The 27,638-nt window shown below is 38.9% G+C and overlaps 1 protein-coding gene across 2 annotated transcripts in view; it reads right to left on the reverse strand.

The window, feature by feature from the left end:
- The window catches only part of ACLY (ATP citrate lyase), a 70,911-nt gene that overhangs the window by 12,190 nt on the left and 31,083 nt on the right, over positions 1-27,638 (reverse strand). Inside the window, exons 6-21 of one of the 2 annotated variants that reach the window (XM_081932073.1) lie at positions 26,935-27,014; positions 25,657-25,787; positions 22,372-22,490; positions 21,431-21,567; positions 19,816-19,877; positions 17,612-17,729; positions 16,736-16,890; positions 16,259-16,349; positions 15,657-15,686; positions 12,238-12,379; positions 9,940-10,108; positions 8,306-8,410; positions 6,776-6,972; positions 6,611-6,692; positions 1,339-1,449; positions 500-627 (exon numbers count right to left, since the gene is read on the reverse strand). In XM_081932073.1, the coding sequence (XP_081788199.1) occupies positions 500-627; positions 1,339-1,449; positions 6,611-6,692; positions 6,776-6,972; positions 8,306-8,410; positions 9,940-10,108; positions 12,238-12,379; positions 15,657-15,686; positions 16,259-16,349; positions 16,736-16,890; positions 17,612-17,729; positions 19,816-19,877; positions 21,431-21,567; positions 22,372-22,490; positions 25,657-25,787; positions 26,935-27,014 (1,857 nt within the window). Of the gene's footprint in view, positions 1-499; positions 628-1,338; positions 1,450-6,610; positions 6,693-6,775; positions 6,973-8,305; positions 8,411-9,939; positions 10,109-12,237; positions 12,380-15,656; positions 15,687-16,258; positions 16,350-16,735; positions 16,891-17,611; positions 17,730-19,815; positions 19,878-21,430; positions 21,568-22,371; positions 22,491-25,652; positions 25,788-26,934; positions 27,015-27,638 lie in introns of both variants that reach the window. The other variant, XM_081932072.1, reaches the window with a different exon arrangement.

The following is a 27,638-nucleotide window of genomic DNA, read 5'->3' on the forward strand; positions in this document are numbered from 1 at the left end:
TTTCACTGACTGAAGGTAGAAAGTGTGTTAGTGCTTCAAACGATAATAGGGGATACATTGCAAACCTAGTACCTCCTCATTCATTAGTGTAATTCATCTATTTTACTAAGCGATGTGTTTTTTAAAACCAGGATTTATTTTGAATAGTTTCACCAAAGATCTTATTTCAAGCATAATTCGTATAACTTCATGCAATGTGAGATTTTTACTCACATTGGGCTTTGCCCGTTTGTAAAAAATATTCCATACTTTGTAATGGGAAAAACAATTCTTATGATTATAACATGTAGCCTGATTTATGTCTCTGTCTACTGATGTTTGCACAGAGTTAAGAATAGTACAGAATTAATTTATGATTCTGGGAGCAATCCACCATTTAATCCATCAAAGGATAACTGACTCTATTCTTAAGATTCTGATCAATCCTACAATACTATTTATCAGACTGTCTTCAAAAGCCCAACAGATATATCATGGTTATTGTTATAATGTCACTTACTGGATTACATCACCCAGCTCATCAAAGCTTTGTGGTACAAAGACACCCACTTCTTTTAATGCTTTATTCTTGGCTATAGCAGTTTCAGAAGCCTGATTGGCACATGCTCCAGCATGGCCAAATTGTACCTGTTATCAAGAAGGGACATATAAAACATAAAATACTAAACAGAATATTGATAAAAAGAATGTATAATAAAACAAAGTAAAACTAGCTATAAATAGTAAAAACAATGCAGCCATACAATCATTAGAGTAAGACTAACAGTGCATAGAATAATAACTGAAAACCTAAAATTAAATTTAAAATGCATGATGGAATAAAGCACTCTTAGTAGCAAGAAGACCATATGTACAAAATGAGCCTCTATGTGGAAGGAATTCCACATATGGGATAGCCCCATCTCCCTTTTGAAAAAAAAGGTTCTTGTGGACATTTGTCTCATCTCATTTGGCAGAAACACCTGGCCTCAGATGAAGATCTTAATGATCAGGTGAATCAGTAACTACACAGTATGCAAAATAAATAACTCGTACATGTTTTATAAATTTTTAAAGAATTAAGGTAGTGCATGTTGAATAAGGGCAACGATAGTGTAGATTCTGTAGAAGATACAAAGACTGGTTGATTACCAAAGGGGTAGAGAGGTGGTTATTAGATCTTTCACGGGGTTGTAGAGTAACATCAAGCTTTCAAAGTCTCATTTTATGAAGAAATAGCAAGTGACTATTAAAAACAAAACTAATGAAGACTTTGTATTTTGGATGGCCTTCACCCTTAATTAAAACAGACTGATTCTGCCAATGATTCAATGATTTCCTCTTTACTATATATATTACCTCAGAAGAGAACATAGTAGCACATGTTCCAATGCACCAGCACACAACAGGTTTAGTGATCCGGCCTTCTTTAACACCCTTACAGATTTTGTATTCTTCTGTTCCTCCAATCTAAAAAATTAAAACAAAATGAGCTGATCGCAGAGATGGCAGTAGAGACCCCCAGACTGTTAGTTATGGGGGATTTCAACTTGCCGTCGATGGGAGAAGCATCCGAGGTGGTTCGGGAGTTCATGGCTTCCATGACAGCCATGGACCTGACTCAATTAATTCAGGGCCCCACGCACAAGGGAGGTCACACACTGGATGTTGTTTTTGTCTCTGGCCAGTGGGCGAGTGATCTGGGAATAGGGGACTTAGCCATCACACCCCTGTCATGGTCAGATCACTCACTTCTCCGGCTTGACTTCCCTGGTACTACCCCCCACCGCAGGGAGGCGGAACCAGAATGTCCTAGATGGTTCCGCCCCAGGCGCCTGATGGAACAGGAAAGGTTCCAGACGGAGCTTGGGCCACTTCCTGTCGACCTGACCTGCTCCCGGACGGAGGACCTGGTGGCCGCATGGAATAGTGTGACCGCCGGGGCCCTAGACCGGGTTGCACCTCTGCGGCCTCTCCTATGGCAAAGAACCACCCTGGCCCCTTGGTTTACCGAGGAGCTGAGGATGATGAAACGCCATAAGAGACGCCTAGAGAGCAGATGGAGATCCTCTCGTTCCGAATCTGACCGAACACAGGTAAGAGCCTACTTAAGGACATACCTTGTGGCATTGAGGGTGGCCAAACGTCGATATTGTGCCGCTCTCATTGCATCCGCAGACAACCGCCCTGCCGCCCTGTTTCGGGTGACCCGCTCTCTTCTATCACAGAGGCCGCGGGAAGCCCCTTTGCAGGGCAGGGCAGGGCAGAGGAATTTGGGGAATATCTGCAGGATAAAATCGCTCAGATCCGGAGGGAATGGGTCTCCTTCAGTGATCCAGGGGAGACGTCAGAGGCCAGTCTTGAGAGACCATGCTGGGAGGAGTTTGACTCTGTTGCCTCCGATGATTTGGACAGGTTGCGTGGGCGACTGCGAGCCACCACATGTTTATTGGACCCATGTCCCTCCTGGCTTGTACTGGCATCCTGGGAGGTCACACGAGGTGGGCTCTTGGGAATGGTGAACGCTTCGTTGAGTGAGGGGTTCATACCAGCCGCCTTGAAAGAGGCGGTTGTGAGGCCCTTACTCAAGAAGCCTTCGCTGGACCCAACTGAGCTAGCTAATTATCGTCCGGTCTCCAACCTTCCCTTTTTAGCAAAGGTTGTAGAGAGTGTGGTGGCCACGCAGTTCCCACGCCACCTGGAGGAAACTGACTATCTAGACCCGCGCCAGTCCGGCTTCCGACCCGGGCACAGCACGGAGACGGCCTTGGTCGCGTTGGTCGATGATCTCTGGAGAGCTAAGGATAGGGGCTGTTCCTCTATCCTGGTTCTGTTAGACCTCTCAGCGGCTTTCGATAGCATCGACCATGGTATCCTATTGCGCCGGCTGGAGGGGGTAAGGGGCACCGTTTTACGGTGGTTCTGCTCCTACCTCTCCGACCGGACGCAATGTGTGTTGGCAGGGGAGCAGAGGTCGACCCTGAGGCCACTCACTTGTGGGATGCCACAGGGGTCGGTCCTCTCGCCTCTCCTGTTCAACACATATATGAAACCGCTAGGTGAGATCATCCGTGGCTTTGGGGTGGGATACCATCTGTACGCTGACGATACCCAGCTGTACATTTCCACCCCAAACCACCCCAACGAGGCCGTTGACGTGATGTCCCGGTGTTTGGAAGCCGTACGGGTCTGGATGGGAGACAACAGACTTAAACTCAACCCCTCCAAGACGGAGTGGCTGTGGCTACCGGCCTCTCGGTTCAACCAGCTGACTCCATCGCTGGCCATTGGGGGCGACCAACTGGCCCCCGTGGAGCGGGCGCGCAATTTGGGCGTCCTCCTAGATGCCCGGCTGTCTATGGATGACCATGTGGCAGCCGTGGCAAGGGGGGCGTTCCACCAGGTTCGCCTGGTGCACCAATTGCGCCCCCTATTGGACCGTGATGCCCTTCGCACAGTCACTCATGCGCTGGTGACGTCTCGTCTGGATTACTGTAATGCTCTTTACATGGGGCTTCCCTTGAGATGCACCCGAGGACTACAGTTGGTCCAGAACGGGGCCGCACGGGCAGTGATGGGGAGTACAAGGTACTCCCATGTGACACCTCTCCTGCGCGAGCTGCACTGGCTCCCTGTAGTCTTTCGGGTGCGTTTCAAGGTGTTGATCACTATCTTTAAAGCGCTCCATGGCACAGGACCTAGCTATTTGCGGGATCGTATCCTGCCCCATACATCCCTGCGACCAATTCGCTCTCACAGAGAGGGACTTCTCTGGGTGCCGTCCACTAAGCAATGCCAGAGGGCGGCGCCGAGGGGTAGGGCCTTCTCTGTGATGGGCCCAGCCCTCTGGAATGACCTCCCCCCCGACATTAGGACAGCTACCGATTTCCGCTCCTTCCGCACGAAACTCAAGACCCACCTGTTCCAACTAGCCGGCCTGGCCTGAATTATAACTATCTTTTCTAATCCCCCTGGATAATTTTTAAATTTTAAATTAAGTTTGACTTTGGGTATTTTAATGGTTCTTAATTGCATTATGTTGTTCTTAACTAATTGATTATTTATTTATTATGTATTGTACAATGTTTTTTATATCTCCTCCTCGTTATTTATTTGTTGTGTAATGAATTGTACGCCGCCCCGAGTCCCTTGGTGGAGAGGGAGTGGCCTATAAATTGGATTAATAAAATAAATAAAATTGGAGTAAAATGTATTAATGCAGTCTGTATATGCTGTTCGTTAAAATAATGCACTATACCGATTTCATCAATCCAGCCTTACGTTTATTTTAATTCTATTAAATGAGAGGATTACGATATTTTTCAGAGTATAAGACGCACCGGAGTATAAGACACAAAGGTTTTGAAGAGGTAAATTTTAAAAAAAGTAGGAAGGTAGATAGAGGGATAGAGAGGGAGAGAAAGAGAGAGAAATACAGTAGGTAGGTAGGTAGGTAGATAAAGGGGTAGAGAGAAAGAGAAATAGAGATAGAGAGATAGAGAAATACAGTAGGTAGGTAGAGAGAGAGAGTAGGTAGGTTGGTAGGTAGAGGGATAGATAGAGACAAACAGAGAGAGAGAGAAATACAGTAGGTAAGTAGGGAGAGAGAGAGAGTAGTTAGTTAGTTTGGTAGGTAGGTAGATAAAGGGACAGAGAGAGACAGAAATAGAGATAGAGAAACACAGTAGGTAGGTAGGGAGAGAGAGTGTGTGTGAGTGGGTAGGTAGGTAGGTAGGTAGGTAGAGGGATAGAGAGAGAGAAATAGAGAGAGAGAGAAATACAGTAGATAGGTAGGTATTTCTGTTGGCACAGCACTTGATCAAAGTAATTCTCATCAATCAGTTAAAGAGCTTTCCAAAAGGAAAAAAAAAGTTTTTGCACTCTGCAAACCTCCCCCCAAAAGCCTGTTTTGCATGAAAACGGGCCTGTTTTTTTTAAAGGCATGAACAGCCTTGGGGGGGGGCTTGCAGAGTGTTCCCGGAGGGGGGGGAGCAAAAATGAGCAAAAAAAGGCCTTCTGGAAGCTTATAGAGTACTGCTGGGGCTGGAGAGGGCAGAAATGGCCCGTTTTTTGCTCATTTATACCCTCCCCAGCCCCCAGGAACTCTCTGAAAGCCTCCATAAGAGAATGCACAGCCATTTTGGTGACGGGGCGGGGCTTCGGGAGGCAAAAAAATTGCTATATTCGATGTATAAGACGCGCTCAGATTTTCAGCCTCTTTTTTGAGGAAAAAATGTACATCTTATACTCTGAAAAATACGGTAGATAAAAAGAAGTGTTAACAGAAGTCTCCTGATTACATGGAATAAAATATGAATCTGAATAAAATAGCAGTAATAATAATAAATCAAGATCAAGTCATTTTTAAGACTTTGTACTGATGTTAAATTAAGGAAAGTGACTGGTAAACTAAGAATACATTTATATCAAAATTAAAGTAATACAAATCAAATCAAGTTTATTACAGTCAAAGACCAGCGACTAGAACAAATAAAAACACTCAAGGAATATCCAGTTAAAAATTCTAGAATAAAATAATAAATTACAGATAAAATCTATATTAAAATTACAATTTTGCATCCAATCTCCCAGTTACATTTGGGCCTAACTATATTATAATACCAATCCCTAAACTGTGAGGCCCATAGTCATTAAATACTAAAATGCAAAAGAGTAGTAATGCAAAAGAGTTTGCGACATTGGTTGTATAAGCAATCATGGATTAATCGCTTGTTTCCAACAAATACCCAATGCTGTACACAGAATCTAGCCATTGCACTGTAATCACAATTTGTTTGTCCTAAGCAGCCAGCCACTGGAGATAAGTAGTGTTGGAACGGCCAGGATACCTACTGATTATTGGGAGGATATTTTTTTCAAATATCTCTATAGAAAGAGTATCGAAGGAGTATGTGTCCAACAGTCTCCACGTAATACAGTGATGGAGAGCTGCTAGACACAAGAAATCAAAGCTCTATTTCAACTGTAGCACCAGCACTAGTTGGGCATAGAATCCTCCAACAATGTATTTGGTAAAGTTGGTAAGCTTACTCTAGACAAATTATTTACGTTTCCACAGCATGTACAAGGGTAGGAAATCAGGGACCCCAGCCAATGTGGCTAGTCATAAGAGAGAGGCTTTCCAGTCCTTGGCTCTAATGGCACTGGCTGTGGAACACAACAATGAGGTGTATTTTGATTCTCATCTACTCTTGCTTTTTCAAAAAAAAATATTCTATGAAGTCAATGAAAAGATCCCATTTCTATATGTGTGTATGTACGTATAATTGTAATAATTTTTATTAAAACAAGATAAAACTAAAGAAGATAAAAATTAAAACTAACATAAAGGAAGAAAAAACAAAAAGAAATTAAAGAAAAAGTAAAAAGTGCAAGAAAAGAAAAAAAATGAAGAAAAAAAGAAACAAAGTAGTAATTTCTGATATTCTTCACAGCATCGTAAGTACAAATATATTTTAAGCTCTCTTCCTAAAGTTACACATATTACTATAATCTATTTGTCTAATCATCAAAAATATAAATCACAAGTTCATTTTTACACAGAAAGTCCATTACAGGAAAAGATCCCATTTCCAAATTATGCTCAAGATAGAAACTAAAAGATACTCACTTCTCCTAGCACTACAATCATCTTCACCCCTGGAGTATCCTGGTAACGTAGTACATGATCCATAAAGGTAGAACCAGGATATCTGGGCAGAAAGGAACAATTTTTTAAGAAGTATTTTAAAAGATAAAAATTGGCAAAACAAACATTTGGAACCACTGCTCTTACCTATCTCCACCAATGGCAACACCTTCAAAAACTCCATCTGTGGTCCTGGAGATAATGTTGTTGAGCTCATTGGACATCCCTCCTGAACGGGAGACGTAAGCTACACTACCAGGGCGATACAGTTTCGATGCCAGAATGTTATCCAGCATTCCTCCTGTGTTTCCAATCTTAAAACAGCCGGGTTTAATTCCACCCACCTGTCAACAGAAACAAAGAGCTGAAATATCAAGATCTCTTAATTAAAACAATGTTTGAGTCAGGTCCAGCTAAGGATAGTTGTATCATGAAAACCTTCTCTCATCCCCCCTCAATTATCTAATTTACATGTACCTAGTATGAACATGAATAGCACATCTGCTGACAGCATGTGACTGATTTTTTTTTAAAAAAAAGCTACCTAGGGTCAGACCTGGCTAGTAAGAGAGGTCTTTAGGGAAAATACCATTGAGGCTTCCCAGGTCTATAGGTTCAACCAGAAGTTGAAATAACTTCTCAGAGGAAGGCAGTAAGGAGCCAATTCTGAACTATTGCAAAGGATACTACAATGGGGTGTTCAGAAGGACCCCAAAAGTTAAATGTGACCTGAAAAAGGCTTTATTTTAATTTTTACCTCTTGTGTGCATGAGTGTGCACATACAGGCACATTCATATGTTGTCAAGTCAGTCTTGATTCCTGGTGATTGTCTGGACAAATCCATGCAATTTTTAGCAATCTTTTCATAGTTTGTGTGTTGTTTCCTCCAAGGGCTGAGATAATTTGACTGACCCACAGTCACTCAGCTGGTTTCCTGCCTAAAGTGAGGCTAGAATTGACTGTCTCCTAATTTCTACCTAGTGCTTTACACAAAATTGGCTCTCATCTTTACCTATAGTCCATTATATTTTACATGAAGCAAAATGAAAAAACAGTCATTCTTTGCCCATTATTCTTAAGGTTGTGATAACTAACCCCACCCCCCCTAAATATTTAGATTTGGACATTGATCATAGAACACTTTACATTTATCAAAATGTAGACATTATTTCTGCCCTGATGAATCTAAGAGATAATGAAGCAATAATGAGGCAGATCTTTACTCTGGGATTGGCAATGCACATTAACTTTTTGGGCCACAGAGATGATAGCATCTCATATTAAATATGATCTGTAGCACAATATGATGTTTTGTGCTGAAATCTTGGGAAAAATACATAAAAATACCGACCAGATGTTTAGGGGTCAGTTTTCACTCAGCCATACCAAGAGAAGGAAGAGAATGGAAATTTCCTCTGTGTTCTGATGCTTAAATACTTTGAAGTGCTGATTAATCAGTGATTCACTATCCCTGGTAAGATGCATTTATACAATTAATCAAGGCTTTGTGGCAATTTTCCTCTTTAGAACTCTACAGGTTCTAAAGTGAACCTGCTGGCACAGTTGGAATACATTTAGTGTGCAGCAAGAAGTTCTCAGTCTGTAAAAAAGGAAAGCTTTTTTAAAAGCCAAAAGAAAACAAAAGTAATTCAAAGGAAGTGTTTTTCCCCCCTCACCGTTGCTGGTCCAATAATCGTGACTCCTTTCTCATCTGCCATTTTGATCAACCTGCGGGTCAGGGCCTCAGGAATCCCTTCTGCAATGATCGCCACTGTACGGATCTGAAGCCCAAGAGGAAAGTAGCACCAATATTGATTTCTGGGTGTTGTTGTTTTTTTGCTCATGAGGAATGGAGATTCAGGAAATGACTCTAATAATATATTTTTCTCAACTTTGATTTTAAGATTGGGAAGTGGGGGGCACAATGGCAAGGAAAGAAAATTCATCATTCAACCAAAATTGCCACTACATCAGACTTTCCCAGTTTTTAAAATTATGCACACTGGAAACTGGGGATGGAAGACAATGTTTAAATATCATAATATGCGAATTTTGAGTAGTGGTTTAATAATTAATGATAGCTCAAAGTTATGTCTAAACATAGTTTAATTTTTTTTATTTCAGGCTTTCTGATTTGCAGCCCAAGTATGGCTAATAGTCTTATGATTATTAAACCTTGATTTTCACCAATAAACAATGGCAGGCAATTTATGACAAAAACATGACTTTACAACTCTTTTTCTCCTTCAAATAAATATTTTCTTCAAAAAAATTTCGATGAATTTTAGTGCTCCACAGCTACACTATCAGTTGCAAAATCAGCACCACAGTTTTTTTAAAAAAGTTTAATTAATTAAAAAAAGTTCAATAAATTCAATAAGTGTATCAAACTACTCAAAAATGGCCCTAGATTTACTGATATTCATATATTTTCCATTATCTGATACTGATGTCACTCTTCTTACAACTACTGAGACCTGTAAAATGAAGTACAAGCTATAAAATTTGGGCATAATTAGCGCACACACTAATGAGAGGCTCATACTGGTTTCATACTGTTTTCTGTGGTTTCTCAGTTAGACCACTTCTGTATATTTCATACTGGAAACATGCTTCTGGTTTTTCAATAGAAGTGCTGATTTTCTCAAATTAAACAGGATTGCATTACCACATTCTCTGTTCCTTTAACATAGAAGCATATATACAGCTCCATGGAAATATTGGCAAATAACTTACCGGTACATGGCTACTTGAAAAAAATTACTTTGAGATTTCTACTAACTTTAGAATGTCCTAAATTATACTAAAAACAAACTTTGCTTTGTTATTAAAATATAAAAGAGAGTTCCTAGACTTAGAAACTTATTTGCCACTATTTAATACCATTTTAGTGCTTAAACAGCCAACTTGTTGTAATATTATTTCTACTACATTTTAAAAAGCAACCAGTACTTAACACACAGTATTTTAGTAATTCTTCTAGTATTATTTAAGATAGACTAAAGATTGTATCTAAACTTATTTGAAATTGCAAATCCAAAGTGTTTTGCTATTCTATTGACTCCTGAACAGAATGAAGAGAACAAGAGGTTTCAGGTTATAGAAACATACAGATATTCTATCCAACCAATGAAGAACTTAGGGCCCAGAGAGTTGTCCACCATAGTTTAATTTAAGGATGGGCAGTAGAGCATGCTGCCTCATCATCTTAGCAAAAATCAACTCTGTTAAAATAAGAGGCATTTATAACTGATTTTCACAAATAACTCAAGAGGATTAGTTTGATAGAAATCCCTGCCCATCCACATACCTGAGGGTAATTCATAGTTTCTACGGTGCTATCATATGCTGAGCGGAGAGAAGCAAAGTTTATCAACACATCCACTTCTGGGTGTTTCTTCATGGCATCTGCCATATTCTTGAATACAGGAATGAGTATCTCTTTGTGACCCCAGTAAAATTTTTGTCTGTGGTCACCTCTGTACAAAATAATAAGTAAATGCAATATTAATTTCTTGACTAGAGACATAGACAGTACCTCATTTATTAGTTCAGGCATGGGGCTGGGCTTACTGTAATACATTTACCTAAGTCAACAGCTGCCTCACTTTTGGTGGAACAACAGATAGATGGAAAATTCTCCTTTAACTTTTTTTTAACTTTTATTTGATTTCTAGACCGCCCCTCTCCCAGAAGGGACTCTGGGCGGTGTACAGTCATATTAAAAACAATAAATATACATAATATAAATATAAATAAATATAGGTGTGGCTGGAGGAGGTAGCAGTAGTTTACTGTACAATAGTTAAAGTTAGATTTAAAATTGAAGAATTTAAAATACATTAAAACACCCCTAAAAACTATCCCAGAATAAAAATATTTGCCAGGAGGTATAAATGGGACTATAAATGGGCCAGCTAATTGGAACAGGTGGGTCTTAAGTTTCTGTCGGAAGGAGCGGAGGTCGGTAGTAGTTCTAATATCGGGGGGGAGGTCATTCCAGAGGGTTGGGCCCATCACAGAGAAGGCTCTACTCCTAGGCGCCGCCCGTTGGCATTGTTTGGTGGACGGCACCTGGAGGAGTCCCTCCCTGTGAGAGCGGATTGGTCGCAGAGATGTATGCGGTAGGATGCGATCCCGCAGGTAACTAGGTCCTGTGCCATGGAGTGCTTTAAAGATGGTAATCAACACCTTGAAACGCACCCGAAAAACCACAGGCAGCCAGTGCAGCTCGCGCAGGAGAGGTGTTATGTGGGAGTACCTAGTACTCCCCATGATAGCCTGCGCAGTCGCATTCTGAACTAGCTGTAGTCTTCGGGTGCATCTCAAGGGGAGCCCCATGTAGAGTCCTGCTTTAAACCTTTGAAAACAGTTTATATCCCAGAACTGTTATCTAAATTAGACAACAATCATTTTATCTCAGTATTTATTCTGAATATTGATTTGATGAGTGTTTCATCATAGTATGCTGATGATTGATAACAGATTTGATCAGATGGCTTCCATCAAGAATTGTAGCCAACTAGAAAAGTGTCAGAAATTTAGTGTAATTGTTTTGCAAATCTTTCTTTCTTTAAGAAATTCCAAATAAAGATTTGAATTATCCTTCATTACAATATCTTAAGGTTTTAAGGAGGCAAGCATGTTTGTTGTTATTATAAATTTAAATCAATCCAACAAAAAAGTTGTTTTTATATTTACTGGACTCTCCAATGGGTATATGTAAAAGGTTGATTATCATTCTTCCTAGGTTAGAGATGCAATATATTTGAAGATATATTGCGCATATGTTTTGTAGAGCCCCTTGATAGTTCCTTTCTGGGTAGACTTTTTACTACTGTGGTCTGAGTTCTTGGAAGCAAAATTCAGTTTATAGATATTAATGTGTGATTAAATTATAGCTCCCAAATCTGGAATTTCTCTACTACGAGGAGCTTTGGATGTATTATGCTTGGACTGTTTCCAAAAGGGTAATTATGTTTAGATACATGTACACAAGACTTAAAGAGGAGTTTAATTACATTTGTCAACTCTCTGTCTTTGAATGGGCTCTTATCGATAAAAAAATACAAAGTATGATTCTGTGCGGTCAAGATTCCATTTTTTATTTAAAAATTGAAGTACAGTTATTTGCATAAAGTATAGCTACTACTCTTGTATCATAGATATTTTAATTTTTTTCCACTTTTTCTTCCATTTTTATTTTCATGTCATTATCTTGTGTATATTTTATGCCAGTTTGTATAATCTTTTATATATATATGTGTTCAAATCCCAGTAAGGGTATGGCTAGCTGATGAGAGCTAATTAGCTCGAAATAGATCTATACTAGTCTCCCTTTATTTATTTATCAGTACAAATACAACATATATATATATATATATATATATATATATATATATATATATATATATATATATATATATATATATATATATATATATATATATACACACACATATATAAAATTGCTTTTGAAAGTTTTGTATTATTATATCATTTATTTTCATCTGTAGTTTTAAAGAAAAATAGTAGCATTATTATTTTTAAAAAGAATGGAATTTAATACAGGCAGAAGCAAGGTAGTCTGAAAGGAGCATAAACCTACGTGAATGGATAAACCATGGCAGCCACTGAAGGTTCATCCCTTGAGCAGATGTAATCAAAATCCAGCATGCCTTGCACAGCCCGAGTCTGCATTCCCCACACAATTGCCTTGGTGTGACGACTGAACAAGGTTGTAGCTTTGCCTGCAAACAGGAAAAAGAGTAAATGACTATAAGGTGGCAATACAATATGGTCAGAAATAAAACCGGTCAGTCACTTCTCTCTGCATTAAAGGGAGTGAGCCAGCATACCAGCCATTCGTATGAAGCAAAGCACTGGAAATGAAGCAGCCACATAGCTTTTTGTTTCATATCATCGACAAACCTATAGGTGAATGTATCATTCTTGGCAGTATAACAGGGTTTAAATAGTAAGAGATGTTGGGATGAGTAAGTGGGAGAGGCAGCTGTTCATGCAAACAAGAGCATATCTAGATACTACTAAAACTCTCATTATGTTTATGTGTTTACCCTCGTTAGCCCAAAGGATTGCTGTACAACACAACAATTTTTGAATCTACTAACTTAAATAATTGTGTAAAAAATATTTATTCATGTGGAATTGAAATTCCCATGATGTCCGGGCCAGTTTTATTTTCAAAGTTGTGACTATGCAGCCTCCGTGTGGTCATATGGTCAGGATTTCTGATGTTTCCTGTCAGCTACCCACAAATAGTCAATGGAAAAGCCAGTAGGAATTTGGAAATCATTCCAACTCCCAAGGCTTTTTACCTACCTTTGGCCTTTCCGTTTGTATGTTTAGACACGTTAACATTGATTTATTGAAATTCATTTGCCATACACTTATTTTTCTATTTATGCTATATATTCTTCTCAGATGATTGTAGGCTTATTCAGCATTATGTTAAAAAATATGGTCAGCCTAAAATTTAATGTTTATTTTGGTGGCATCAGACTGCACTATCTTTTCCTTAATGGATGACCCAGTGATTCACAGGGCTGTCTGATCTTCTTTAAAGATATCCTGATCAGGCTGGAAATCTCATCTAACCTATACCATAAAATAGCAATAGAACATAGATGTATATGCCACTTCATAGTGCTTTACAGCACTCTCTAAGGCTGAGCGATTTGCAAAGTCAGCATTTGTCCCCAACAATCTGGATCCTCATTTTACCAATCTTTGAAAGCTGAGTCAACCATGAGCCCTTCAGGATTGAATTGCAGACAGTGGGCAGAATTAGCCTGCAATACTACATTCTAACCACTGTGCCACCAAAGATGATGTGAATTACTTTCCAAAGGTTGATTATCTCCAAACTCTAAAGTATTCCACCAGTTTGTCATGAGAAAACTAAGCTTCAAAAAATTCATATCAGAAAGTTTCTATAAATCAAAGCACCCTTCTAAGAAGTTATAAATGAACAGAACAGATGTTTTAGTGTGTAGTGTGCAAGAAAATCAGGTATCAAATACAGTGGCATAAGGAAATTGTTCACCCATGAAGAATGCTTTTCTACCAAACCACAACCAAATGCAGCACCACCTGCTTAGTAGCATTCCAGCACCACCTGCTTAGTAGCATTACAAAAAGGGCTTGAACAACATTCACATACACACACAGCACCACAAGACTTTTAGAAATACACAAGACTTTTAGAACTACAAACACTCAAGTAGGGTGGAAATGAAATGGGTCTTTGATTATTTATTATAGATAAAAATCTTAAAAGTACTAGCAGAAGCTCTTTCCATTCCAATAAATTCCAGAAAATTAGTTTTTAATTTTCTTTAATCCAGATAATCCAGATTGCCTGAATTTAACAAGAAAAAGCTGAAAAAGGAGGTATGGATTTTTCTGCTGTATCCAGATATATGTTTAATGTAGCCCTCACCAGTGCCTGTTGAGTAGGAACAATCCTCTTCTACTGCCTAGGTTTCTCTATACAAAGATTGATACACTGAGAATGAAGTAAATATCCAAAGTGATAGGGAAGGGAAGGAATGACAGAATCTGGGGGTGGAATTAAAAGAGATCAGACTACAATCTCTACGTAGCTACATGGAAACTAAGTCCAATCTCATTTGAATTTCACTACCTTTGTCTATTGTAACTTCAAGCAGGTGATAATAATTAATTGAGAAGATTCCTGTGAGTAGGCATGATTAACCATAAATCAGTTTTACTGGACTTTTGCATGATCTTTCCGTGCCTGACACAAACCATTCCACCGTTCCATAAAGCTGGTCTGAAGTTTGCTATTATGAATCTAAAGAAAGGAGGAGGAAAAATCTACATTCATACTGTGTGCATTTTTCATTGAGAAACGTGTAGTGTTTTTGCTTTTGTTTTTGGTGTATCTGATGTGAGGGGTCCTTGGTGCTCTCTGAGCTTGTTTGTTTTCTTGCAGACGTTCCATTACCCTAACTAGGTAACATCATCAGTGCTAGTAAGGAATGTTGTTTGCTGTCAGTTTATATTCCGGTGGCTTATCCTGTCTGTGTGGGTGGGGGCGGTCTTAAGAGATTCTTTGGTTGGGCTTTTTCTGATGTCCTATGGCAGCCTTCCCTAGTTTAGTTATCTTCAAATGTGAGGGCTTCAGCTCTAAATACTCTCCAGTGAGTAATTTCATTGCTAGGAATTCTAGGGGTTAATCCACACAACTAGATAATGCCTAGTTTAGCATAGGCCATTTAAGACATGCTGGACTATAATTAACTTTGATTCTATAATTTATAGTCCACTCAACTCCCAACATCTTTGGCTGGCTTATAATTAAAAAGTAAAAGAAAAAGACAACAAGAGAGAAAAGTTTGGGACCGAAGTTATTCTCCTAATCATTAGAATGGGAGTGAAGAAGGATGTACCTGTATGTATGCATGTATGCATGTATTTAAGAGTACTGAAAGTCAAAAAGAAGAGTGGAAGTACTATTCTATGTTTTTTTTAAAAACTTTTTTCATTTTTTATATTTTATTTCATTTTCTTTGTTTTTATTATAATGAAATTTTTAATAAAATTATTTTAAAAGGGCAAGTTTAAAATAATGGGAGGCATTGCAGGAGTAGTCATTCTGATAGAACTAGCCACTTGGCAGGTAGAAAAGGCCCCCACTAAAATTAGAGATCCCACTGTGAAAAAGTGTCATACTAAAAGCAGAAGAGAGATTCAGTAAGATTTAGTGGTAATTGACTTTAAGCTATATTAGGTCCTTCATAAATTGAAACATAAAAGTGGGAAATGGGGGTGGGGAGCAGGGAAGAAAAGTGCCTTGAAAACCCCTATTCCTAGGAAAAAAGAGGACAGAAATTAACCAAGGCTCACTGCAAGGAGAACATGAACAGCCAAAATAATACAAGCTAACCAAAAACCGAAACACACAGGAAACCCATTGAATAGAACTGCAGAAGCAGCTGATAGCAAGGCTAGACACGCTAAGGTAGTGGTGGGTAGTCCTACCTTGAACACGTCTTGGAGATGGGGATGTATCTGTTAAAGAGAGAATCAGTTTTGCAAGAAATTCGACAATTGGTCCTGGCTTTGGCTCACATTATACTTAGGGAGAGTTTGAACAGCTTCATTTGGGACTTAATATAGTAGTTTTCAAACAATGCTTTTCCCAAACCTATAGCTCTTTGGAATCTCACTGGAGGAAGGGGAAGGGGAAAAGCTATTCAATGGAAACATTGATCATGTAGTATAATGACTCAAAGGGGGGAGCTTGTTTCATTATGACTTTTTAAAAACAACAACCACCACCACCACTACCAGTGGCTCTTATTTTATAATACCACCTTGAAGGGTCATAAGAAGAGACCCACAGGATATTACAACATAAAACTACTGATTCATTCATGTTAGGTTATAATGCTAATATATTTGGCTTCTTCTTCATATCTCTCATTAGCTGCCCAAAATCCACATGAAGGGATTGATGAGTGCCAGAGAGAACATTAGGAACTGTGGCCAAAAATGTTCTGGGAATAAATCCAAGGGGAATGCAGAGGAATGGCGAGGTGTCCCTGCAACAGCTCCCAAAGAGAAAAAGGCCAAGAGCTTACCAGGAGATACTGTGTGCTTGGCTTTCTTAGCTGGAGCAAATTCATCAGATTTGCCTTCAGAAAATGATGCAGTTCTGCTTGGCGCTGGGGTCTGAAGAGGAGTAAAATACAAACAAAAAACACAAAAACAGGGTTAGCAAAGATGGATGTTATAAGGGTAGGCTGGTAGGTATTCTACAAAGTAGGTAAAAGTTCTGGAGAGCAATTTAAAATGTTTAGGAAGAAGTATCACAATATTGTCTCTTGCACATTCTGGTGCTTTATTTGATCTACTATGCTTCTGCAAACAATGGGAATGTAACATCTCACTGCATAGAGCACCAACGTTCCTAAAGTCACAATGTCTTCCCATTATTTAAACAGAACTCTATTTCCTAGTATCCAGGGACAGATCAAATAAGACTGAAAGCAGGAATGTGGGCCTCTTTACATCAGCACAGAGGCCAAAGAAGACACTGGATCACAAAAGAGACTTACCGAGGAACTGCCACTGGCATTAAGGAGGAAGTTTGCCGTGTGGGCAGCAGTAGGTGGCTGGTTTGGAATGGGCCGGTGCCCCAGTGCCATTCCAACAATGGCAGTCATGTGAGTCTCTGTACCAAAGACATGGATAGGAATGCCAGTAGTTTTTCCTAAGTGCAAAGAGTACAGAAGTGGATTAGCTTTGTTAAGATTTATTCCAGAAAGTTAGTGAAGAAAAGTACAAATCTACAAAATAAACCAGTAAATTCTACTGGGTAATGAAGCTGCAAGAACAAAAGTGGCAATTTAAATAGACTAGCAATTAAAAGCTTCAGCAGCCCAGATGGCAGCAGTAGAAGTGCCCTCCAAGCCATCTTTTAGTACATAGCCCACTTGCTTAGTTAAATATATTGAGTATTCCACACAGTGCTTTCAAAACTGCCCAAGGTTCCTTGAGTGATTTGGTCAGAGCTGTCTCCTTGCAGTCTGCCTCATCAACGTGGCTGAAATTCAGATTCAAATCCAGGCACGTGCAAAACCTTCAGTTCACTGAAGCATGAATAAAAGGGAGCCAACCGGTTAATGCCCAGCAACAACTGATTGTTGTTCTTATTTAGTCTTATTTTTGAACTGAGCAAATGCTGGAGGAGCTGCTAGCTTAAGCACACAGGAACCCTAACGGGGACAATATTATTATTGCTCTTTACACTCCAGTCTGAATTTTTTTTTTTTTGCTGTGCTCTAGTCATTTGGGAAAGAAAGAGCTGTTATTCCTCATTTTGGCTTATGTATGAGAAAGAGGCATATTTTTTTTTATTTCAGCTATTATCTCAGCCTTTCTGAAGGGGAATGGGGCCCCTATAAATTCAAACAATCACTGGGCATCCTTACCTACTTCCCCCATGACACGCAAGCCTTCCTGGTAATTGGGGCCACCTCTCCTCACGAAAATCCTCACTTCATGCTCCTTGAGAGGGCCTTGATAATCTCTAATGGCCCTAACAATACCCTGTAAAATTTTTTTGTTAAAAAAATCATACAGATAGATATTCTAAACATCAAGAAACAACTCAGCAATTTCACAGAGCGATAATTGGTAGGGAACTGTAGCAGTAGCTGTTTTGTTGTCTGGGGCTGAAAGAACCAGGGCACCACATTAGGAAAGTTAATTTCCAAAAGTTAACTTTCATATTTCCTTAATTACATATTTTAATTAATAATGCAGGGAAGTTAATGCTTGCATATTTATTATTATCTAAAGCAATACTGATGCTTAAAATGTCAGACAGTGGATACAAATTCAAGCCTCTCACCTTAACACTTTTAATTTAAGTGCTTTTAATTTAGCTTGCTTATTTTTTGATATAGGGTAATGAGAATCTCTTGAAGTCTCAAATAAACAAAGTCTGAACCGAATTCAAGAATGCTGTAAATCAGGGAATAATACTTTCTGAAGAACAAGGCTTGTCAAAGCCTGAATTTAGTGAATTTGTTTAAATCTATATTTGGGAGTAGGAAATCATGCTTTGAAATAGCTATAGCTGGCTTCCAAGAATCTAAATTGGATTTTCTCCCTATCTTTGCAGAACTTTAAAAAAAAAAACAACGGATGTGAACTAATTGGCAAGAGATATTTATTTATAGTTAGTAAATCACAGGTGTTCGATATATTGAAACACTGCTTTAAAGTTGGACAATACTTTGGAAGTGAAGATATAGAAAAGCATTTTACATCTATGCTTTTAGATTTAAATTTTATTTTTATCATGTTTTTATTAGTTTTATAAGTAACTCAATAGGGAACATACCTAGTTACTCCTTTCTTGTCCAATCTTCCTGTTTCTAGTCTGTTGTCTTACCCACTAGACCAAACTAGGTCTTGTTTTATTATTATTATTCTCTATTTAACAAAATGAATTGCACTTTATAGTAATCTCATTTAACTATTAAGGAATAAGGAACTCACTAGAGTTTGTTAGAATCAATTTAACAAATGGACATTACAATAAGGAAAAACTGGGGTTGCTCTTTGTTAAAATCTTTTATTTTGATTTGATTTATATTATAATATTATTTTCTCCCTATTACTTTTCTCTCTTGATTTGACTTTGTTATTTATCAGTACTAATCATCATATGTAAGTTATAAGTTAGCTCTAGTGATATATTGTTATAATTCTTTCAATTTTAGTTCTTCACTTTTAATTCTTAAGTCTAATATTATACCTTCCAATTAAAAGATATGATCTGACCTAGGACAACGTAATTTCCAAGAAAAACTATTTGAACTGAACCTATTTATGACTTATTTATTGAAGTGAGAATGTAAAAACTAAGGAAGTCAATTAAATAGCACAAGGTCAAAGACATTTGTAAAGCTTGATTCATTTATAATATTTACAATGTATTGTTATGACTTGTCACCAGTTTGCTCATTAATATAATAGAATTTAAACTGCACTTTGATTTTAGGTTCTATATAGGTTAAACTATTACTTCCTATTCATTCATAGGGGCAACCCAAGATAAAGATAAAAGAACCCAAACAATAAGTGAAGTTGTGTATATCAGCACTAGGTACTATACTGAATATTAAGTAGTAGGGTCCCATTTTTTGTGTTTTGGCTCAAAAACTGTCCAACTTCCCCAAAATGAGGCTTGCTTCTGCTTTCAGTTCAAGGTTGAAAGAAACTCCAAAAAGGTTGTCTAATATCTGTGGGGCAGACTTTTGACCCATGAAAACCCAAATGAACAAAAGATTTCCATATTACACTGTTCACACTGTATGTTCTCAAGACAGGAAGGGGGAAAAAGCACAATCAAGGTTGACCAATGCATAGTAACCCGTGATAATAGGGGGGGAAAACCATAACTTAACCCTTATCTATTTATGTTGCTAAATCTGTTTACATAAATGCCAGTTGTCTGGGGGAAAATGTAAGCTCCAATAATGATGCTGCAGAGACTCTCTTGCAAAAAACTCTTCAAACTACTTCATGCCAGTCCAAGCATGGATAACTCCAAAAGTGAATGCATCTTCCCAAACCATACATCCAAATGGCCATTAACTGGCTCTATGTCAGCACCTTTTTTTACCTTAAAAGTGGCAGCTACATTGGTAAAATTAGCAATGCTTCCTCCAATGATTAGGATTTTGCCTTGCAAAGAGAGGAAAAAAAGAAAAAGTTTATAACAAGACAGAAGATTTGACAAGAATATACAGAATATATAATCAGGTCTATAGCCATTTAGAAGCAGGCAACTCCACTCAGAAATGTAGTAATGGCTCAAATGTTAAGCAATTATCAATACAAGTAGTCCTCGAACAGCTTGGTGACTCAAGTCACAACTGACCCCCCAAAAAGGGACATGACCCAGAGTCAAAGTTCTGATAGCTGGACCCCCATGAGGTCATATGACCATACTTTCTGGGCATAGCAACACAGCTTGGTGTTTTTATGACAGCTTTGCCAAAAACTGGCACTTATTTCTAGTTTTTGGCAAAAATGTCCCCATAGCGAACTATTGGTTTGCTTAAAGATTGTGGCGTTCGTTTCATGACCGTAGCATTTGTTTAACAACAGTCACAAAAAATGTTGTAAAATCGGGTCAGTCATGTGACCGACCCAACTTTTATGACATGCGATCATAACGGACTGGCTGCATTGTGATCATATGTCGAGGACCATCTGAATTTGTATCTTTCCCAAATCAATTCTACATTCCTGAATTTATTTGAGAGAGAAATTGATTTTCCTGGGTTTTACGTGTCACTAAATAAAGAGAAGTTGGCAGAAGAAAGCACATCTCATTACACTGATTTCTTTCTAACAGGACTTCCATTTCTACATACATGCTAGTCTCCCTTCTTTTCTCTCCCATTTTTATACTCCCCCTTGACTCTCATTACATCCAGCCTTCTACACCCTTTAATCTATTTCTTGGTCCTGTTGTGGCCCACCAGCGGCCAGCGGAGCTGGCAGCAGATTCGGACAGTGAGGAGGTTGGGGAGGAACATGGGCCAGTCCTTGAGTCTGGGGAATGCTCTGATAAGGGCTCTATGTCGGAGGCAGAGAGCAGGCCAGAGCCATATGCAGTTATCAGCTGTCTTCAGAGTCAGACATCAATGAGGCAGACGAACAGCTGGAGCCAGTTCCCAGTGTGCATATGCGCAGAGTTACCAGACGAAGGGAACAGATAAAGAACAGGGGTCAATTTGGGATTAAGGCCATAGGTGGATGATGAATGGCCCCTCCCAGAGGAAATAAAAGAGGAGCGAAAGGGGAGTGGAGTTTGCAGGAGACAATTAGTTCGCTTAATTGGCTCATGACTCTCCAAGACTCCTTGCCAAGTTTTGCAGATATCGGCCTGTCAGCTCTCCAAGCCAGGTAAGTTCTGTGACTGTAAATCCTCCCTTGAAAGATTTTGCTGGATGTGAATGAGCAGAATTCACAGTAGATTAATAAAAGGGTTTTTTGTCGGGACAAGGAGTTTGCTTCATGCTCTCGGGAGACCTCGGTCAGAACAGGTCTTCTCATGGTTGCCTTGCATTTGCCCATCTATGTCACTTCAGACCATCAGAAACCAGGGTGGGGCTTGGAGGAATTGTGGCTCCCGCATTCATTCCAATAATAGAGCAGATCTTTTGCCAAAGGACATCCATAATTAAAGGAACAAAGGGTGCCTCTGCAGCTTCCAATTTGGCCTTTACCTTCTGGGTGTTTTTCTCGTGTCATGAGGGAGAGGATGGTCTTTGCATAATCATAGGTCTGCTGTTCACTAGGAGCTCCAGAGTATTCACCATAGTTAGCTAGTTCATTCACCCCACCAAGGTCACAAATGGTGTCACTAAATGGAATGCACATGGGGTGTTAAAAGGCATAAATTGTATTAAGTTTTCATAAAAACTGAAGCAACTATTAAGCTGCCTGCAGAAACAAGACCTTGCTCAAGCAATTCTTAAGAGTTACAGTACAGCAATTACAATATTGACATTTTGTTAAATATTTATACAGCCAATCTTTCTAACAGATCTAGGCATAGTTTCTCCCAGCCAGAATGTCTGTTAGAGGAAAGCATGGCAATAATGTACTTTACTTCCCAAGTATCAGAACATGAAAGACACTGATGCCTGCTCACTTGCTCTAGAAAACTAAGCTTTTGAAAAGACTCCGTATGCAACTTTGCTAACAAAAGCTTTTAAAGGCAATAGAAAGAGAACAGAGGTTATCCTGATGCTATCTGGACCAAATGTACAGATATAAATGTCCTAACTTTATTCTTTCACCTCCCCACAATAAAAGGCTATTAATAATGCACACATTTATCCAAATTCCAGCTAACCACTTTTCATAAAACACCTAAGTATTTAAAATAATATGCTACAGAGCAAACTAGCATTCACATTTCCAAAGCTGTGATCACAGCATTTCTTCCTGACAATGATTAACAGAATGAAAGCAAATGGTGACACACAAACCCTGGCTGCTGGATTCGGGAAGAATTGTGCATTCAACAATATATAACCCTGCTGAGGTTTTGGCACACAAACTGGTAGCAAATGTCTTCCTGCTGTAGCTATTGGACTAGATCACAATCTACACTAAAGTATGTGACAGCCAGATCACTTCCACCAAAACCTGGGTCTGGTACCTGTATACCACAGAGGCACCGCCTCCAGCCACCATGGTCCAGATTCTGCCACTGGGGTTCAAGATGGTCAACTTTAAGCTGGCTCCACTCTTGGCATCAAGGTCAGCAATATAGGCTTCCTGCAGACATAACCATTTGAATATCATTTGAATCAAAATGTTAAGGAGCAGAAATATATTTAAGATTCTTCTTATAAACAAGAAATCAAAATCATATTTGTAAAGATGCAGGAGACTAATTTAGAGAATCTTCAACTCTTAACACCAATTCAGTTGCCAAATTCTGTAGGAAAAGCAAAATCTGCTGAAATCTAGTGGCATAGTAACTGATTTTTAAAAATGTTTTTGCAAAAATGAAGAGTTAAAATAAACATAGTTAAGTCTCAGCAAAGCCACCAGGATTCATTTTGCTCCTATAAATTTCCTGTCCATAAAAAGAGGTCTGAAAATGGTGTCACTGGTCATTCCTGCAACTTCAATCAATCAAGCTGTTTTTTTTAAAAAAAGTTTGGCCCAAAAGGGTTGGCCATTCCTGTTGTAGACACATGCAAATGCTCAATACCCAACTCCCTCCAGCCTTATGATTCTGTGCTAGATTAAATGGGGGTTCAATCAGTTGCAAGGGAAGAAATAGGAAGCATTGATTGGTTAACTATGTGATAAACAGCCTTGCACTATTTCCACCACATTTAAGATGGAGTATGCAGAATGACTAAGCAAATCCGTCAAGCACCATTCCATTAATATATGCCCCCGGGATGGAACTGCCTCTTTTCTTCAAATATATAGCTCTGTTTTCAGCTCTCTCCCTGCACACATACATATATGAACAGAAAAACAGACAGTAGAAGTCACTCATTCTAACTTTTGCGCCATTGTGGTAGGTCCTAAAATTAGCCTCATCACCATGATGATTTTATATAGAAGGAAGATTTAGAAATCTAGAAAACAAAGAGAATTCAAAACTATCTTGAAGTTTCTAATACAGACATATTAATAAAGTAGATGAAGGGAACCTGATAATTTGTGATCCAAATGCAATCACAACCTTCCTTGCCAAATAGTGGACAAAAAGTAAAAAAGAAATACTGACAATAGAACCTACTGAATTGTTGTGGATATAAAACCACAACAAATGAAGGTGCTCACAGACAAATACCGTATTTTTCGGAGTATAAGATGCACTGGAGTTTAAGATGCACATTATTTTTTTGGGAGCAAAACAAGAAAAAAAATTCTGCCTCTGCCTACCAGCATCCATTGATATTCATCTGGCTAGTGTCCTTACAGCAAATAGCCTGATCAGCTTCAGCACATTATCACAGTCTGATACAGCATGAGCAGCTGATTGACAGTTAAATTGGCCTCCCGGAATACCTCCAATCAGCTGTCCCAGACTGCAGGGATTGCCACAGCCCACCACGTTTTCGGCCTCCACACATCACGTTTTTGGCCTTTGCACATTTTAGATCCATTGCAGCTGCCTGGATCGCGCCACAGTACATTGCCGCCTCCACCCGTCATGTATTCAGCCAGTTCCAGGTGGTGGGGATCAACGGCCACTTTGAATCGGCCAAAAACACGATACGCGGAAGCCAAAAATGTGCTGTGCGGAGGTGGTGGTTGGCGGCAATGTGCTGTGGCGATCCCTGTAGCCCAGAACGGGCCTATAACGGAGCTTGTGGAAGCTGAAAATGCAATGCGCAGACACTGAAAACAGATGAAGGGTGGGGGTTGGTGGGTGGGCAGGGCTCCAGCAACATTCACTGTATAAGACGCGTAGACATTTCCAGCCAGTTTGGGAGGGGGGGAGTGAATTTTATACTCCGAAATATACGGTATATATCCTCAGAGCAATTAAGAAAAGAAATGGATTAAATAAGTTTTGGGTTTTTTATAAACAGCGAACTAAATAAAACAATTAATATTAATTTAGGCATAAGTTGAAAGCTTTCCTGGGAAAATGTAGTTTGGAATGGGAGAACAGACATTTGAATGATTAAGTGAAGATCCCAGATGGTATTATGAGAATGTTAATTTTGGCTCTTTTAGAACGGGGGCTTATTTTCATTAAAATTCTAAAGTAGTGGAGAGTCTGAGACTTCATTAGTGTCTGGCAAGAAGATGATTCAATGAGGCCAGAATTAAAACTCATTCATTAAAAGGTTGAACAGAAGGCCCTTGAGCTGTTAGACTCAGGCTGGGAAGAAAGAAGAAAGAAAGCTAAATGGATTTCTCAATTAAATTATAAAGTGAATCATTAAAGAGCTTTACAAAAAACAAGAGATAAATGTTACATCTGCTAGTAACATTCAGCCAACTTTTTCTGACGCTCAAATTTGAGATGAACAAAAACAAATCATTTTAAAGAAGGTTCACGTTTTTCAAGCAGAACCAGTTTACTGAATGGACAGAACTGTATTCCAGTTCTGCCCAGACAAAATTAATCCATGCCCAGTGCACCACAAGTAGTCATCAGAATGTTTATCAGCCTACCTGAAGAGCCATCAAAAGCATTTCAGAGACATTTTCCATAGTGTGAATTCTAAAACTACCACCAAGCAAATTCAGTTCAGTTCTGGATTATTTTAACGGTATTTCAAAGGATATTAACTGCCAAAAGATCTAGTGCTGGGTCAAATATGTTTGTAATTAATCTCCTAATGTCAAAATGTCTGTAATGGAGAGTACCTAGTCATCATTCCTCTTATCTTTACAACAACGGCATGTAAGGAGGTTAGTCTGAGAAGATAGCACCTGGCGTAAGATCAGTACAAGAGTTTCATACAATCATGATTAGATGGTGATGGCCTAACTCCGTGATGGTGAATCTATGGCACAAGTGGCACAGGTGGCATGAGGAGCCAACTCTGCGGGCATGTGAGCCGTCACCCAGTTCAGCTCCACCCCGCCTGAGTGCGTGCCTCCCACCGGCCAGCTGATTTTCGGGTCTCTATCACACATGCGGGAGAAGCATGTGCATGCATGGGGGTTGGTTCACCCCCCATGCCCCTTTTTGGTCCCAGGAGACTGCAGAAAGGCCTGCTAGGCCCAAAATGGGGCATGTGTGTCACACACATGCGTAGGGAAAGCATGGGGGGTCATGTGCGCATGTGCAGGGGGTGGGATACATTGCATTATGGGTGTTGGTATGCGTGCTATTTCAGTACACAAGGAGAAAAAGGTTAACCACCACTAGTCAATCTACTTCAAGCATTTCAATATACTCAAACACTTTAAGAAACTCTAATTTTCCAGCCCGATGGATAAGCCTCCCTTTACTTGCCTCTGGATAAGCCTCCCTTCCAAAGGGAGGAGGGAATTCCACATCACCCCATTTCACTTTGCAGATGTAATCAGCTGTTGCATCAATTTTTGCAGCCAGGTCTAGTACGTAAACACCACCTGCAGTTACAACTGTAAAGGGAGAACAAACAAAAAGCAAGTTAGAATGAATTGTTCCCTAGCCACTGCTGAAGTGCCTCCTTTCAGACTCCTTACATTCTGTAAATGAGATATGGGACTCATTCATTGGACTTTTACCAATTAAGCATTTGGATGATTCAGATCCATGAGGCAGACATGACAGCATAAGTCTTTCTTTCTCAACCTGGCCCACCCTTTAGATATACTGGAAATTTCCTAACACATCTGGAGAACTCCAGCTTGAGAATGCTGGAAAGCACTATCAAATAAGTAAAGTACATTTACAAATTAAAATTAAAGCAGATTTTCCTTTCCACCTAAAGCAAAATGTCAGCCTATCTAGATACTTAATGGAAAGAACAGAGATTTTTGTGGCCTTCATTGAATCCAAATTATTAGGAGAATTAAACAATTTGTATTTTCCAAAATAATGTTTCAGATTGTAGATTTTTGCATTTCTCAAGGTTTTATGGCAGAGTTCTCAAACTGACATGACAAAACATTAATTTTAACATAAATGAATGAAGATGTAATTAAAAAGTTTTCTTTAGCTATGAACACAGTAGACTTCTGGACTTGTCAGAAATAGACTGAAACGACAATCTCACAATGACCAACACTGTCTTTTGAGTTCTTATACAAGTGTGACAAAATATTTTTATTATTGCATAAGTAAGTTTTTCAGAATGCAGTAATGTGTTTTGGCACACAATATTGGAATTATAGGCATAGCATCTGCTAACTAATCTTAATTATGTGATCATACCATCCACATCTAGTTGGGCTAAAGCTGAATCATAAAAACCAAATATTTGTGATTAGTTCTTTAGCATTGTTGCTGAAGATTATGATTTTAGCAGCCTGCTAAAATTTGACAGTCATAATTAATCTCTGAAGATATTGTTTTATATGAAGAACCTTAAACATTGATTGATGAGTATTTTTACATTTTCTCTTCTTGAAGGAACACTATATAAATTACTTCGCTAACAAGACTATGTGGCAATATATTCACTATTTTGTAGCAGAAGCTTCACTTCCATCTTCATTTTCTATTCCAGCAAGCTAAAAAAAGACCCATCAGAAAAATTCAGAATTAAATATATCCATCCTCCACAAACATAAAATAACACATTACCTAGTGGATTGATTTCCAGATATGTAAAATATAAATCTTCATAAAGGTTGAAGAGTCCAAAGATGAAGCTTGCCAAGATGCTAAATAAAAACAGTACAACATATACAGTAATAAATTGCACAAATCAAACAATTTGTCATATTATCTGGATTTATCTCAATTCTGTCTGCCTTTGGCCTAGCTAAGGCTCAATGGTTGGCTTGGATGAGTCAGCCAGTGTCCTTGATTGTCCCTGAAGCTGTATTAGTTTCTATTTTAAATGGGATGAAAAAGACATTGCGAATCAAAACACACAAACACAAATACAATTCAAAACATCATATAAATGGGAAAATTGCTTAAACATCTTTTGAAGGCTTGCAAAGTATTTCAAAGTTTTAGGCAAAGTGAAGAAGCATTGGCTGAGCAACTGTGGTATTACTTCTTCAAATAACTGCCAGCAATGGTGCCTAGGGAGACTGGTAACTAGGAAATTGGCAATCTCACAAAACATATTTGCATTTTTGTTTTATCTTTGCCAAGCTGGCACTTAACTAGGTTTCTCATTCAACCACTTAGTTCACCATATTGTGAAAACTATTCTCCAAGGCACCTGAGGACAGAACAAGAAGTAATGGGTGGAAACTAATCAAGGAGAGAAGCAACTTAGAACTGAGGAGAAATTTCCTGACAGTTAGAACAATTAATCAGTGGAACAACTTGCC

The sequence above is a fragment of the Natrix helvetica genome, assembly GCF_964273705.1.
Source record: "Natrix helvetica genome assembly, chromosome: Z".
Taxonomy (NCBI): Eukaryota; Metazoa; Chordata; class Lepidosauria; order Squamata; family Natricidae; genus Natrix; species Natrix helvetica.